The 16,438-nt window shown below is 36.3% G+C and overlaps 1 protein-coding gene and 1 pseudogene across 3 annotated transcripts in view; both read right to left on the minus strand.

The window, feature by feature from the left end:
* PCSK5 (proprotein convertase subtilisin/kexin type 5) overlaps positions 1-16,438 on the minus strand; it is a 421,776-nt gene that overhangs the window by 153,346 nt on the left and 251,992 nt on the right. For all 3 annotated transcript variants that reach the window (XM_011377895.2, XM_023521942.1, XM_011377894.1), the window contains exons 14-20: positions 14,286-14,429; positions 9,974-10,076; positions 8,018-8,211; positions 5,462-5,546; positions 1,878-1,975; positions 1,314-1,443; positions 780-895 (exon numbers count right to left, since the gene is read on the minus strand). In XM_011377895.2, the coding sequence (XP_011376197.1) occupies positions 780-895; positions 1,314-1,443; positions 1,878-1,975; positions 5,462-5,546; positions 8,018-8,211; positions 9,974-10,076; positions 14,286-14,429 (870 nt within the window). The remainder of the gene's footprint in view (positions 1-779; positions 896-1,313; positions 1,444-1,877; positions 1,976-5,461; positions 5,547-8,017; positions 8,212-9,973; positions 10,077-14,285; positions 14,430-16,438) is intronic.
* Positions 6,168-6,286, minus strand: LOC111730626 (annotated as a pseudogene).

The following is a 16,438-nucleotide window of genomic DNA, read 5'->3' on the forward strand; positions in this document are numbered from 1 at the left end:
TTAAAAACAGAATTTCTAAAGACTTTGTAAAAAGATAGAATTATGTTTATCTAATGCTTAGTTCCAAAAGCAGGATACAAAATTCCATGTACATATGGCAAAAGATGGGAAAGAAATACATCAAAAACTAACTGGAAAAGGCTATTATGATTCCAACTAGATGACATTCTAAAAAAGGCAAACCTATGGAGGAGTGAAAATGTGATTTCCCGGAGTTGGGGGAAAGGATATGTGGAACACAGGATTTTCAGGGCAGTGAAACTGTACTATATGATATTAAGATGGTAGATATACATTGTTGTACGTTCCCTGGTTTTGGAGAAATGTATAACAGCAAGAGTGAACCTTAATGTAAACTATGGACTTTGGGTGTCAATGTAGTTCACCAACTGTATGTAAATGCACCGCTCTGGTGCAGGCTACTGTTAATGGGGAGGCCGTGTGTGGGTTCAAGGGATATATGGGACCTCTGTACTTTCTGCTCAATTTTGTCATACATTTAAAGCTTGAAAGTTTTACAAAATAAACAATTAAAAAAATTTAACTGGCATCATCTTGGCCAGTAGTACTATAGGTGATTCATTTCTTCTTGCAATTAAAAATATGCCCCAAACCGAAAAGACAAACCTATTGAGGTCATCAGTTCAAGCTGAATGCCAACAAAAGACTGGGCATGTTCTATCTGATATACACTTGATAGTTTAAGTGGAAATATATTAGGCTTTAAAGTAGAAAGATCACACTTTGCTCAGAAGATCAAAAAGAGCAGTTGTACTCACCATCCTTGCAGATGGCTCCCATTTGACACATTCCTAAGTCTAGGAGATACCCACTGGGGCAGCTTGTACAGTTCTTGAACCCTGGACCACTGCATGTCAAACAGCTAGCATCACATCTATGGGGAAAATGTACAATTTATCATCCTTTCACACATCAGGCATTGAAAAAGATGTTTGCTATCAACCTCTTAATAATCTTAAACTTATGTCTCTTTGTAGATGACACAAAAATCTTAAAATAATTGCTAGGGCTTGACATTAAAGAAAATCTAACAAGTAGATAATGTGATTTAAAAGGGAAGCAAGCATGTGTGTGAAAGAGATATATATTACTTTAAAGGTTTTAAAGTGTTCCTAAGGCAACAGAATAAAAATATCAAAGATAAGTTGAGTTAAAGCTCTAGGGCAGTGTCCATAGGTAAATGTTTGAACTTTATTTTATCATGAATAATTCTGTTTCATATTATTTATGAAGACAGTCAAATAAGGAACCCGGTAACTAATTGCTAGGGCTTGAGGGGTGGATCCACTTACTTTTTGCAGGATTTGTATCCATTCTCTGAAGAGTGGTCAAAGTAATAGCTGATACTACAGCTCTGCACACATCTCCCATCCTCCATGAAGTAGCCCTCTGTGCAATTAATGCATCCGTCAGCGCCTGCCCCTTAAAAACAAGACAAATGCAGGAAACAAAAACAACCTCAGAAGAGGTTGCATGATGGCTGCTTCCCACACAGTTTGTGAAAAGGCTACTAACATGCTGTAATTTTAAGAATTATAGTTTAATATTTATACTTTTTAAAAAATTCTTTGGGGAAAAAAACACCCCCATTTTAAATTGCACCCATTTGCCAAAAACATCACATCATTTGGAAAGAGGAGCTTTCACCGGGGTATTTAAATTTCTCAATATTTAAATTTCTCAGTATAGGATGCTGAGGGCTGACTTTTGATGAGAATACATACATGATTATTGGAAGAGAAATATGCTTTTCTAGCATTTACTTTAAAAATATTAAGTGGGTTTGCAGGAGCGATGGCTAAGAACAAATAAACCAGAGCCAGAAGAATAAATGAAAGGACTGGGGGAGAAGGTACCAGCACAAGTGGCGCAGAAGCGGTGGCAGGGCTGACAGTCCTGGCCGTTGAAGTACTGTCCATCCTCACAGGCGATGGAACACCGGGATCCCTGCAGGCTGAAGACATAGACAGACTTCTGTGATCAAGGCAAAGAGGTAATGACTCCCCAGCTCCATATGTAACAAATATAGTTCCCCTCGGAGACCTGTAGATTTGGCAAAGCTTCAAAGCAGGGGAAATAGCCCTTGTACCCTTTTATTTTTCTTTCCTCTTGATGCCTACAATGCTTCTCTGTGCCTTATAATGTCTGTAGCAGATACACGTGCTGTAAGCTTTGGGGACATTCTTTTGAATTGTTAAACTGGCTGATACATCTTACACCCTGGAGGTTTTAAGAAGTATTTTATTGACAAAACAATCACATTACCTAATAATATGCCTAACAATTCCCTGATATCTAGACCTACTACATAATAAATTTGAAAATTGTTTCATAATTATAAATGCCGTAGGAACACATGGTAAATGAATTATAATTCAATAACAGGGCACAACTTTCTCTGCCTAAACTCCCAAGAGTAGTTTTTTTTTTCTTTTTTTTTTTTTTAAGAGTTTCTGATTTTATTTTTTGGTTCCCACAACAGAATTCTAATATACTTTTGCCTCTGTCTCTCGGTTTAAACTCTGATGAATAATTTAGCACAATCGCCTACTTACACTGCTGCTTCCCCAAACATCTCAACTTTTGTGAATTATGTTACTATTTAGTGTTTCTGGGCATTATCTGTACCATATTTTCTCTAGCTACCACTCAGTACTGAATGAGTTGCTAGAATGTCGAGTGAGAATTGTATATTTTTTCATGTTCTTAATTTTTATCAGCTATAGTATTTCTCATAGTCTACTTATTCTTAAAATTCAAAACAAATTATAGAATTCACAATATTTAATATAGAGTTGTTACTCATTGAATAACTAAGTAGTATAACTTCAACAGAGGAGGAGGATGTAATCCTATGTCAAGTTACCAAATAGATGATACGAAGATGGGTATCTAAGCAATAGAGTCATATGGGTTCTAGTATCTTAAACTCTTTATATTGTTCCAATTCACATCTCATTTGACTTTTCTCTGTATATGAATCATACTGATTTTACAAAATAAAATTTAAATTTACTTCAGTAAAGAAATCGGGAAAGATTAAAACCAAAGTAGATAAAAAAGAATCCCAAAGAGTCCTGTTATTTTAATCCATTTCCTTCCAGTATTTTATGCATAGATATCTTTCCGTGTTTGTTCTTAATCACTATTTAAAAATTTACTGGCCTCCTGAGGCAAAAATGGTCAACTCTAGAAACCCATAACGAAAATATCGGGACAGTCAAAGAGTGAGTGAGGGCAGCATAATGAAAATTGTACTCCATTCTTAGATATATCCTCCCTAGCAAGAGAGACCTGTCATTTAAAAAGAAAATCCCTTCCCTTCTGGAGAACTTGAAAACAAGGACATTGCATTAAATGGATCCTTTTGTGGGAGGAAATAGGACCACTGAAAAACTTATCAAAGTTTTTAAAGAGCTGCCTAGGTTTTCTAATAAACCTAGATTACTTCTGAGATTGGCATTTATTCAGCAGGAGACAGAGGCTGCTCTGTGTGAGGAAGGAATGAACTAAGTGGGACATGCAACAGAGAGCAGTCACTGTGAACCTTGAAGCTTTCTGCTGCTTCCAAAATACAGGGACGGCGTGGCTGATGGACCTAGTCCTGTGAACGTGTGGGCTCTTTCTCTGATAAACCAGCTGGGTTAGACTTCTGCATCCTGAGCACTAGAAATGTGACTGGTGTGGCCAAAAAATGCAATTTAAAAGTTTAATTTTAATTAATTTAAACCTAAATTTTATAAATTGGCACTTGATTCAGTCAGTTATTAGCAAAATTTTGAGTAAGTTTGAAACAACTTGGCTACTTTCAAATAAATTTTATAAAATCTAAATACAGATCAAAAAATTGCCTGAATTGAGATATGGTTTAAGGGTAAAACACATACAAGATTTTGTTGGCACAACAACAAAAGGATGTAAAATATCTTACTGAGAGTCTTTCACTTTGATTACATGTTGAAATGATAATATTTTGAATATATTCAGTTAAATATTTTAAAATAAATTTCACCTGTATTTTTACTTTTAATATGGGTACTGGCATATTTAAAATTAACATAAATTATAGTGGAGGGGGGAGGGCTGATATTTTTTAAGATTTTACCTCACGTTATTTTGGAACAAAGTGTGCCTGACAATAAATAAAATTAACATGTGGCTCTCATTTTGATTGGAGAGCACTGGTTAACTTATTGTATAAAATATTCCCTAAGAAATATAGAAAATAATCTTAACTTTTTATTTCTCATGGACCAGTTATGTGTCAGATATTAGAATAATATCTTTATTCTTTATCATAATCCAGTAACATAGCAGTTGTTATCATCATAGATGAGAAAATTGAAGCTCAGAGTGGCTAAGTGACTTGGCCAAGATCACACAGCTGATAAATAGCAAAGAAAGATTTGAAATCACATCTACTTTTTATTATAATAATCTGCTCCTTCTCCAAAAAGAATTAGGCTGACTAGTCTAATATTTGTCAAGACTGTCTTCAGATGAACGGTGCAAAGCAAACTATCACTGAACGCCTTTATGAAAAATAAGCCACAGATCAATAAATATAAAAAATGATGTTGTAATATTAACTAACATGAAGAATTACCTGCCTGGACTCTGCCTATTTCACTGCTGATCAAAGGTGAAAATCGAGGTATCATCAATACTCAAAAGGGATTGAGTGCGGCAGGATTCTAGCTCTGTGTAAACCCAGAGTCCAACTGCTCACTCAAGATAGGATGTTCTGACTTTCTCTATGGAAATCAAGAGACTACCTAGTTCACTTGAGCTACATGTTGTTCTCTTACAGAATATGTCAACTATAATAAGTCCTTACTTAACATCATCAATAGGTTCTGTGACTTTAAGTGAGACGATGTATAACAAAATGTTTTACCATAGGCTATTTGATAGAAGCAAGAGTTATTGGAAGACTTGCTCAATCTGGCTTTAGCAGTGAGCAAGTCAGCCATTCAAGGAAAATATTTCTAGGTGTCAAACCTATGTGCATACCATAGCATAATGGAACCAAGCCTGAGGTACTGAAGATAAGAGGATGATTGGCTATATAATAAAGATAAGGAAATAGTTTCCAACCATCAAAGGAATGAATCAGGGGGATTAAATATAATTCATTGGTATTACTTACAAGGTAATCCTTGACTGCAGCACTGCCAGTTAAAAAGAGAGAAGAAAACCCCTCAAATGGCCATTTTTATTTCCTTGTATCTTAGCTATCTTTTCTAAAGAGAATTTTATTTGGTTTATAAACCTTTCTTAGCCAAGATGGCATCAGATTTTTCACAGTTAAAGGCAGATATAATGCAAATAGCAGTCACATGTTTGAGTGAGAGTCAAACCAAGTGTGATGGTAAAAGGGTTACTTATACCGAGAAGCTCCTTGGACTGTGTTACTTGATGCAGTCCTTCCCTGTCTTACCTTAACCCATCCCTACATTCTGTACAGTTGTGGGATTCAGTACATGTCTTGCAGTTTTCATTGCATTTCCGGCAAAGATTTTTCTCTGTTAAAAAAAACAAAACAAAACAAAAAACAAAGTTATAAATCAGTTGGCCAATTGGATTCCATAAAAGCATGTGGAGATATTTCAGTCCTTGCTAATGTATACTATAGTCCTTGTCAGAACTTCCTGGAGGTCCATCTCCTTTCTCAAGTCCGAGGCCCATGGCGTAAACTATGTAGTCCTTTACAATCTTCTGGTAGTTATCACCTGGTCTCCCCCTCACTCTGCCACTGAGAATACTGGACATGGCATAAGATCCAAAGACAGAGAACCGAGATTTGCGTTCTGTTTTTAGCATTTCCTGTGGGCAAGTTCAGGGTCTTTGTTCTTGCATTTATTACATTCATATTACAATGATGCCTACCTCTTGGCTTGTCTTGAGGACTTAATGAATTTATTCAAGGGAACCGTATAAACTTTGAAGCACTGTAAATATGCTAAAAGTAATTATTACTAGTCATGATCATATATGATCATTAGGTTGTATATAAATGGACACATTGAAAGAGGAAACTATAGCAAAGGCAGTTACACTGAAGGAGAAAGATGCTCAGACCACTCTTATCAGCAAAGTAATTATTATTATTATTTTTTTTTATTTTGTTTCATTTTGTTTTTTTACGCCTACAGCACCTGGTCTTCCTAGGTGGTCTCCCATCCAAGTACTAACCAGTCTTGACCCTGCTTAGTTTCTGAGATCAGACGAGATCAGGCATGTTCAGGGTGGCATGGCCATAGACAGCAAAGTATTTGTCTGCACAGCCTTTCTCGATTATCCTCCTTCCAGGTTTTGGAAAAAATACTCACTCTCAGTTATCTTGATCCTGTCATGTATCATTCAGAACCAAATTTCTTTTCTAAGGCTCAGCCTTCTTGATAGAATTTTGACTTTTTTTTTCTTTTTTCAAAGAATACTGCTTATTTCTGTGGATCCCTTATTCACCTTCCCCACTCCCATTTTCTCCTTTCTCCATGAAATTGTAACTCATGTTGCAAATTTTGAGGAAAATAAGAACTACAGGGGAATCCCTACCCATTGCTCCAGGGTAAGTTGAGAGATCCCATCTGCCATGTACAGAAACACCTGCCTTTGAATCAAGAGAGAATTTGACTTTAAAAAGCAAGCACATTTACTTCAGAATTCTTTCCTGATTATTAAAAAAAATGAAAAAGAAAAAGAAAACTGTTCCTTTACACTTGGGTTTTCTTTCTTAGGTTGTATAGACACATAAAATTCTAGTGTCACCATATACTGTGGTGTGACAGCCTTGTTGAGACAAATTATCAAGAACTCAGAAAGGAAGAAGCAAAATGTACCAGCAGCCCTTTTCAGGGCTATACCCGAGTACTAACAGGCGTGCTCAAGGATTATCTAACTCTTGAGAGAACATACCTTCATCTGTTTACTAATGACAGTTCATCAGGATCCAAACTCTGTGAAGTACATGTTCACTTACAGCACTTTGTTGCAAATGATATCTGTTCATTTGAAAAAATAACCTCCAAATTCTAGTTGTATTGCCAGGTAGGAAATTATTCAATTTTGTCTCTAAATCAGCAAATGGATTTCATTTTGCCTTTCCTAATGGACTATAATACCGATAGTCTCTGAACCTATTCATTACCTAGTAGATTCCCTCATTAAGAGTTAAAGAAGTCTTTGACATGTGTTCATTCTACATTTATAGGAAAGTCGTGTTTTTTAAACTTTTTGAAAAGCATACTTTGAAATCATGCAGGCCTGGTTCCTTTGGTTAGTGTGCAGAAAAGAGCAGGCCTGAAAGCCTGCTTATAAGGTTGGTATATAAGATTGCTATATTAAATGGCTGGGAACTTAGATTTCAGGAGGGTTCCCACAATCCCAACTGAGAAGTGTGGCTCCTGATGCCTCAGCTGTGTGTACAAACAATATGGTTTATGCTGAACACCAGCTTTCCTTCAGAAGTCTGGAATTTTGTTAAGTGATAGGCAGAAGATGCCTTGATGACCAGTCCCTAGTAACAGCCGTGGGCACACAGATCCGAAGGAGGTTCCCTGATGGACTACATTTCAACATGTGCACAAATTGTTGTTGGGGGAACTAAATGTATTCTGTGTGACTCCACTGGGAGAAAACTCTTGGACATTTGGGCCTGGTTTCCAATGGACTTTGTCCAATGAGCCTTTACCTGTGGCTGATTTTACTTTATATCCTTTTGCTGTAATCATAATTATGAATCGATGAGCACAACTATATGTTGAATCTTGCGGGTACTCTTAGCAAATCACTAAATCTGGGTATGGACTTGAGTACCCACCTGACACAGTTACAGTCATTTTTACTAAATTCTTTTTTATAAAACAATTCTAAATTGTTCTCTTAAAAAAAAAAAATTGGCTATATCCATACAGGAGAAATATTCCTCCCAAGGTCACTCAAATGAAAACCTTACATTTGTTCTCTAAAATCCAAATATTTGAAATCAACTCACTGGTGTCCTGATATGATCCATCAGGGCAGTGAGTAACACAGCTGTTGGTTTCTTCATTCAGGAAGTATCCATGTTTACAGGACAGGCACTGGTCACCGTGGCTGCCAAAGCAGGACTCGCAGTTGGGAGCACATTTCCTGCATCGCTTCTTGTCGGCATGATAGTGGCCAGGGGGGCAGCTGGAGACACAGATCCTGTGTTGTGGAACAATAAGAAAGAAGGGCAGCATCACCAATAACTCAGTCCTCAGCATTCTCTTGGAAGTGCTGAGCAAATCGCTGTCCCGGTCTCGAATCCTTTTTAAACCACGATGGTAAGTAATACCACATCCAGAGGGCCAAATGCTATTAGTTACAGCTTCTTCCTGTGTAGGGTGCTGAAGCAGCAATGCAGTTACACAGCAACAAATCCTTATCAAGCGAGGCGTGTCTTGGTCCAAACCACCTTCCAGTTTGGGTTTAGCTTTTTAAAGGGGATGATGGTTAGAAACTGAGGCTCAAGAGGAAGGTTATGGCATGAATTGAAAAGAAATTATGTGGGAACCATGATTTTAAGCAAAAAGGTCACTAGTAAGAGGTTACTTCTATTTGTTGGTTTGTCATATGGATTGTGTGTGTGTGTGTGTGTATGTGTGTGTGTGGTGGGGTGGGGGTGATGGTAGTGGTTATATGCTGTCTAAATATAAATATATTTAAAATTATGTTACTTATGATAAACTTAAAAAAATTACTTCCTTGTTTAATTGAAGGACAAGGCTTTATTTATTCTTTCAACAAATATTTACTGAGTACCAATTAAATGGCAGGCATTTGCTAGTAAGTCTAGGAGATAATAGAAGTGCAGAGATAGCCAAGGGCCTTTCCTTTAAGGAATTTAAATTCCAGCATGGACGTAAATAGGAATTGAAAAATGTCTATTTGGGTGGAGTGTGGAGTCACCACAAGTCAGCATCCCATCATGAGTTTTTGCTTGAAGTAGGAGGGAGAAGGTGGCAGGGCTGTGAGAGTCATGGCTGGAGAGCATGGCCTCTGATGGACAGTCACTCTTCCATGGCCCTGCCCTTTAGACACGTATCTGCACGATTTGAAGCAAAAGTCAAGGGCTTGGGCATAGGGTCCAAACAGGTCCTGGGTGCCCAAAGTGGAATAGTGAAGATGAGCAGCAAACGGCACCTTTGCCACATCAAGGACTTGCACATTGGGGCGTGTGGGAGAGTGTCCGTTTGGCCCATGCACTGGCATTCTCATGAAGAGAAAAATGCAGCTGTGGCATCAAACAATAGGATGGAAAAGAATGGAGGGGAAGACCAGGCATACACACAGCTAGTCCCTCCCCACCAGCTTTCCAAATGTGAGAAAAGACACTGGCAGCTTCATAGCATGTGTGTATTATGTGTTTTTGATTCCCTGGTGACCTCATAAATGAGTGACATCCACAATGTCCTGTCCTCAACAGCCTTGCTAAGCTTTTGTAGACTCATGCCTATGACTTCTTCTATGGAGCCAATCCATCTCATATCTGGTCTTTCTCTTTTCCCACTGCCTTCTATTTTTCCAGCATTATTGTCTTTTCCAAAGAACCCTGTCTTCTCACTATGTGCCCAAAGTAGGACAGTGTCAGCTTTGTCATTTTTGCTTCTAATGATGTCTCAGGCTTAATTTTCTCTAGGACTCGCTTGTTCATCTTTCTGGTGGTCCAGGGTATCCACAGAGCGTGCTTTCAACCCCATATTTCAAATGAATCAAAATTTTTTTCTTTATGGGTACATTTTGTATTTCGTAATTCGATATCGGTTTTACCATTTTGAATTACATAAGGAGGCAGTGGGCTTGTGCAGCAGCATCTTTCCTGTGCTTAGGTCCTGGTGGGGGAACATCAGGAATCCTGGTGACTCTGTGGGAACCCCCAGGTACACCTGGGACATGCTGCGGGGATCTGACTTGGCCTCTCTCTTACCTGGTGTTGTTTTTCAGCTTGTAGTAGTAGTGCAAACAGTCATTGCAATGGTCTGGTCCCGGCCCATCACAGCCAACCTCGCTGCACTCAGGGTCGCAGGGACCTTGCCAAAAGAAATTAGAACACCACTTAGAAAAAATGATTTTAAGTTGGTTGGACTTACCTGGAACTGGGTATACAATAAGATTTTTTTTTTCTTATGCAGTGAGAGTTTAAGATAGAGGAAAAATGTTCGATGTGGCTGTAAGCCCAGAGATGAACTCTAGACATTTTTGGGGAAAACCTCATTACCTAAGTATTAAGAATGTAAATCCTAGTCATGGCCTGTTCTTCTAAGCACATATGGCTGCCTTGTGGGAGATAACAAATATTTCAGGATTCGAATGAGCAATGCCACTGTAGCAAATGGAAAACAAAAAAAACGACTGCAATCAAGTATGCATAATGATAAAAATGTTGGATTTATAGAAAAATGAGAAGTTAAGGCTGTTGACAGAAAAAAAAAAAGTTATCATTCAATGCTTGGACCAGATTGCCTGTTTCATCTAAGGTCATTAAAGCCACTGAATACCTCTGAGATACTGTAGCTAGCAAATAAAAACACCATTATGGCATCAGGCACAAACTTATCAGCATCTAGCTTTGGATTACAAAGCAGGTACTTCAGGCACAGATAATAGATTTAAAATTGCATCCTACCCATAGACCAATGGGCAACTCACCAAAAGAAACATACACATAAATTTTAAAAATGTGAGCAAGCTTAAAGAATTCCAGACCTGGCATGAAGGTTCCTAATCTCTTGTTACATATTCTTTGGTATAGAACTAGAGAGAATGCATAGTCAGAAAAAAATGCCAGAGAGATGGAGCTGTTTTGAGATTGACAAAAAGCTTTCTAATGACACGAGATAGTTACAGACATATTGCTTTATTGAACTAACTGTCTTTTCCTTGTTCTCCATATTTTGGGACATTTAGCCTCATAATCTTCAAGTTCCTTCTCACTGAAAATTCATATAATTTTAACTAGCAATAAATACACTGCATGAAATATATAAACAGTAAGTTGATGGTGCCAGAAATGTTTTAAGCCATACTTACTTTAATCAAAAAGACTTACTGTTGAACATCAGTCTCCTGTTGTCATTATGGGATTATGTTCTGCAATTACTGAATCACAAGAACATAAAATGGTAGAACTGGGGAAGAATGACTCAGAGAAAACTCTAGAAGAAAACACCCTCATCTTACTGATGAGGAAACAGATTTTTCAGGAGTTACAATGGCCTGCCCAGCATCATACAGCTAGAAGAGTTGGGATCAACATACATCCTGATTTCTAGTCCAGGTCTCCTACTTAGAGTAAATCATGTATTAGAGATGATCTGGTTGGAAATGAGTCATTCTGAAACAGTGCAAACTTAAAATATATTTCTGATAAATTGCAAGAATGATTTGATGGCACTGTTTATCTCTCTTTTCCCCAAAGCCTTAAAACTGATCTCTAAAGTAAATTCCATAGCTAGTACAATTTGGGACATTTTAGCTGTCTTCTGCTATGGTACTCAAGAACAGGGTGTCTCTGCTGTGTAAGGGTTGACGTCCAGCCAGCTCTGAATCCCATAGTCCTTGGAATTCGATGAAATAGTACAGGGATCTGGTTATGGTAATGTCATCTGTGCTTCTAGACAGACTGAATTCTTAAAGGTGAAAATCACAGCTTTGAAGAAGAGGTGTCATGGGTGGCCCTAAATTTTCACTAGATGATATTTCTACAATTAAAAAACCCTCCCAAAACATTTATTCTTGATATATGCCAAAGGGCTCTGTGTGGCAAGTTCATATACTGCGCTATTTTATTATCTGTCTCAGATGGAATTTAGCACTTTAGGTTACAGTGTAATAATGAAATAATCATTTTTGTTCTCTCACAAGTGTCAATGTGGACATTTTGAAGATGTAATGAGAAAAGCCACAAAGATGTAAAACTGTTCAGATTTTTAACATTTTCAAAATTTTAATTGAAATGTACCATAAGGCACATAGTAATAGGTTATTATTATGCTTCATTTATGTTTTTGGATATGCTTCTTCCTATCAGAGAAGACAACATGGTTTGCTAATTATTACATAAATAGTAATATATTACAAGCTTGAAGCAAAATAAGACAAAAATCTAATACAATCTAGCTCTGGTTAGATCTATTGGTCTGAATTATCCAAGCTCGTTATTGATTCTGGAATACTACCAGTTTAGAATAAAAGAAACTGCATAGATATTTAAGATATTCTGTTAAGATGATCAATGAGGTACTTGTATCTTTAGTATCTAGAAAAAGAATCTCAGAGAGCTAAAGGAAAAAAATTTCTCTTCTAAAGGTACATTAAATTGCTATTTACAAACGATTCTGCATTAGGAGAAACTTTATTCATTAAAATGTTATGCATCATATAACAGAAGGATTGAATCTTCCTAAAAATGGTAGCTAATGCAACAAGGCAAGAATCAGAAAAATACTGGGGAAGAGAAGAAAAATTTGCAGATGATATGGCTATAGTACCTAAACTGCCCCAGAAAATCAACTCTAGAACATATAAAATTAGTAAGAGAGTTAAGCATAATAGTCAGATAAAAGATAAATATGCAGCAGCTAACAGATTTCCTAGATACCAGCATATACTAGGTAAAAATATGGAATATTTCCCACTACAATAGCAACATGACCCAAAACAGGAATAACACAAATAACACTACATAAAAGATTACAGTAAAATGGAACATGGTCTATTGTTTTAGATAGAAAGACTGTACATTGTAAAATCAATTCTTCTATTCAATTGCATGTAAATTCAAATTAAATTCAAGTGGGATTTTTAAAAGGGGAATTTAAGAATTGCTATAAAAATAAGCAGCAGATATTCAGCATTTGTCAAAAAACATGACATTAAAAAAACTGTAGGTGTTATTGGTCTATGAATTATTAGACTGATAAATCAGAAAAGGTACTACCATAAGAGACCCTGCTATAAGAACTGAACTATATTGTTATAAAGGAAATATCCTAAACTATTAAAAGAAGGGATGGTAACTAACTCAGACAATGATGTTAATCTGTTTAGTAAATAAAGACAGGACTTCATTTCACAGTATATGTCATAAACCGAAATAAATTTTAGATGAATAAGTGACTAAATGTAAAAATCAGATTAAAAAAAGCATGTGAATATTTAGCTGATTTTAAAGGCTAAAACATCTATTAAAAAATCGTGTTATTATCTGTTACCCTCCAATTTTATTTTTCTGTCAAAACAACACAACACAGAACAAAAACTACATTTCAGAAGCAAGTGATAACTGAGAAGATGTTTTTGGCAAATATGAGACAATATGAAAGACAATAACATATGAAGAATTCTTATAAATAAGAAAATTGCTGCCACTTTGAAGAGAATGGGTAGAAGACAGTTGTATTTAATTCACAGAACTGCAGTAAGTCTTTACTTAACTCCGTTGATAGATTCTTGGAACTGTGGCAAAAGGACATATAAGGAAGTCAATTTTACCATAGGCTAGTTGATATAAACAAGAGTTAAGTTCCTACAGCATCTCATCAATGTTATAACGAAACAACACTGAATGAAACGACATTATTTGAGGACCTGCTGTACAGAGAATAAATGTTTAGATTTACTAGCAATCAAAACTATAAAAATTTGAAAGTGTTGGCAGGAATGAGTGCAATAAACATATACACAGTTGGTCACAGTGTAGACTGGTACATCTTAGTCTTGAAAGCAATGTGATAAAACTTATCCAAGCCTTCAGACTGATTATTCCCTTTGATGTAGTAATTCTCAGAACAGAACTCTATTCTAAAGAAATTATTAAAGGTATAGACAAAGACTGATAAATAATGATATTCATCTAAACCTTATTAAACAAATGTAAAACTCTAAGCAAAATACACATCCCAGACTATGGATTAAATATATCACAGTACAATCACAGGATGGACATTTATGCTATTTTTAAAATGTGTGCTAAGGATACTTGACAGCAGGAAAATGTATTCTTAATAATATCGTTAAATGGAAAAAAAGATATAAAATACTATATACAGTATGGTTTTAGCTTGGAAGAAAAAAACATGGATATTTGAATATAGAAATATACATACAAAGATTTGGGGGGAATAGAAAAGAAGATGAAGAAAATGTATCAGAATATGGGTAGAAGTTTATCTCTGCATGGCGGGATGATGCATGAGCTTTCTTTCCTTAGCCTGTGTCCCAGTTGGAAGCCAGCTCACCTGCATAATCCTCTGTTCCATAGTCATCGGTGGGGTCTTCAACTCGGCTGTAACGGACACGTTCCACTTTAGGAAACTCGTTGGTTGGTGAGTATGGCTGCACAGAAGTGCCATAGAGTACCAAAGACCATTCTTTCAATTTACCTTGGGAAATAATGAAACCACATTGTTATCGAACATTTACTCTTTGGCTTTATAATTTAATTCCTTCTTACCTAAGAAAAAGCATCAGTAGAAGAATTGTGGGAAGCAGAGTCATATGAATCATTGCATCAGATACAAGGCTAGAAATGCACATTTCCCACTGTTTGCAGAATTATTAACTATTTAATAATACACACCACATATTTACTGAGCGCCAACTATAGAATAGGCCTTAATCAGCATTTATAGGAAGACTGAAAAATGAACACACCTCAGATTGTTGGGCTGAATTTCAAATTATGGATATTTAAGAGAATCCCAGGATTTTACAGAGAGCTTTGGTTTTCTAGGTAGAGAAGTCTTATTTGAATTTTACAAAAACTTCTGATGTTATCTGCTTTGTTTATCAGTAAAAAGATAAAAACAACTACTTTGTTCCACCTGATTCCTGAATTGGTCATTCAAGCCTCGGAATGTATCACTATTTATATTATCCAACAACACCTGTGTTGTCCAATGATAGCCACTAGACACATGTGGCTACTTAAATTTAAATTAACTAAAATGTAAAAATTCAGTTCCCTAGTCACACTAACTACATTTCAAGTGTTCAGTAGCCATATGTGGCTAATGGCCACCATGATGGACAGCACAGATATAGAACACTTCAGCACTGCAGAGTGTTCTACTGAACAGCACTGCAATAGAGTATTTTCTGGTCAGGGGTGCCTTGAGACATGAGACAGGTGTTTAATCTCATTTGGATGGTATGTTCACAAGGAACATTTTGCTTTAGTTCACATTTATTCCTTTATTTCTTAGATTTCTAAAGCTAAACTTTTTAAGGCAAAAAAGTAAAAAACAAACAAAAAAAACCCACACTAAAAGTGAAAAAAACTGCCCCTCGGCCATTAAGGTTAATAAGAGTCACATAAAAATAATCAAACACAAGCAGACGTAATGAAGACAAAACCATTAAAAACTTGGAAATAGGCTGTTAGAAGGGATGCCCCTTATGACTTCCAGTCTAATACGGAGAATCCAGGCATGGTTCAGGACTAGGGCTCTGCCACAGTAATGGTGAACCTTAGGTGTTACCTAATTCATCTGTTAACATCTATAATCACCATCAAATTGACACTTATCATTTCTAAATGCTTATTATATGCTAAGTAAATTTTATCCCATTAAATGTTCACAACAACCAGGAGGTAGGTATTTGTGTTCCCTATATAATTGATATAAACAATAATGAGGAAATTGAGGCACAGAGGTTGATAACTTTCCCAAGGGTCTCAACAGGACTGAGTCTTTTCCCAAAGGCCTTGTTAACCTAAAAATATCACTTAATCCAAAAGTGAAGGCAGTAGAGAGATGAGCAACAATTCTGTTGCTAACATCAGTTCTTGCTAATCAACAGGGAAATGCAAATCAAAACCACGTTATATCCCCTCATACCTGTTAGAATACCTTTTATCAAAAAGAGAAGAAATAACCAAGTGTTAGCAAAGATATGGGGAAAATGAAACCCTGTGCACCCTTGGTGGAAGTGTAAATTAGTGCAGCCACTATGGAAAACAGTATGGAGGGGTCCTCAAACAATTGCAAATAGAACTACCATATGATTTAGCAATTCCACTACTCGGTACTTATCTGAAGAAAACAAAAACACGAAGTTGAAAAGATACAGATATCCTCATGTTTACTGCAGCATTATTTATAATAGCCAAGACATGAAAGCAACCTAAGTTTCCATCAATGTATGAATGGATAAAGAAAATGTGACATACACATATACACACGTGTGTGTGCATATATATGCATATACATATACAAATACACACCAGAATAGAATATTATTCATTCAGAAAAAAGAAGGAAATATTGCCATTTACAACAGCATGGATGGACTTTCAGGGCATTATGCTGAATGAAATAAATCAGAGAATGACAAATACCATATGATCTCACTTATATGTGGAATCTTAAAAAACAAAACAAAATAAATA

This window comes from Pteropus vampyrus, unplaced genomic scaffold, assembly GCF_000151845.1.
Source record: "Pteropus vampyrus isolate Shadow unplaced genomic scaffold, Pvam_2.0 Scaffold324, whole genome shotgun sequence".
NCBI lineage: Eukaryota > Metazoa > Chordata > Mammalia > Chiroptera > Pteropodidae > Pteropus > Pteropus vampyrus.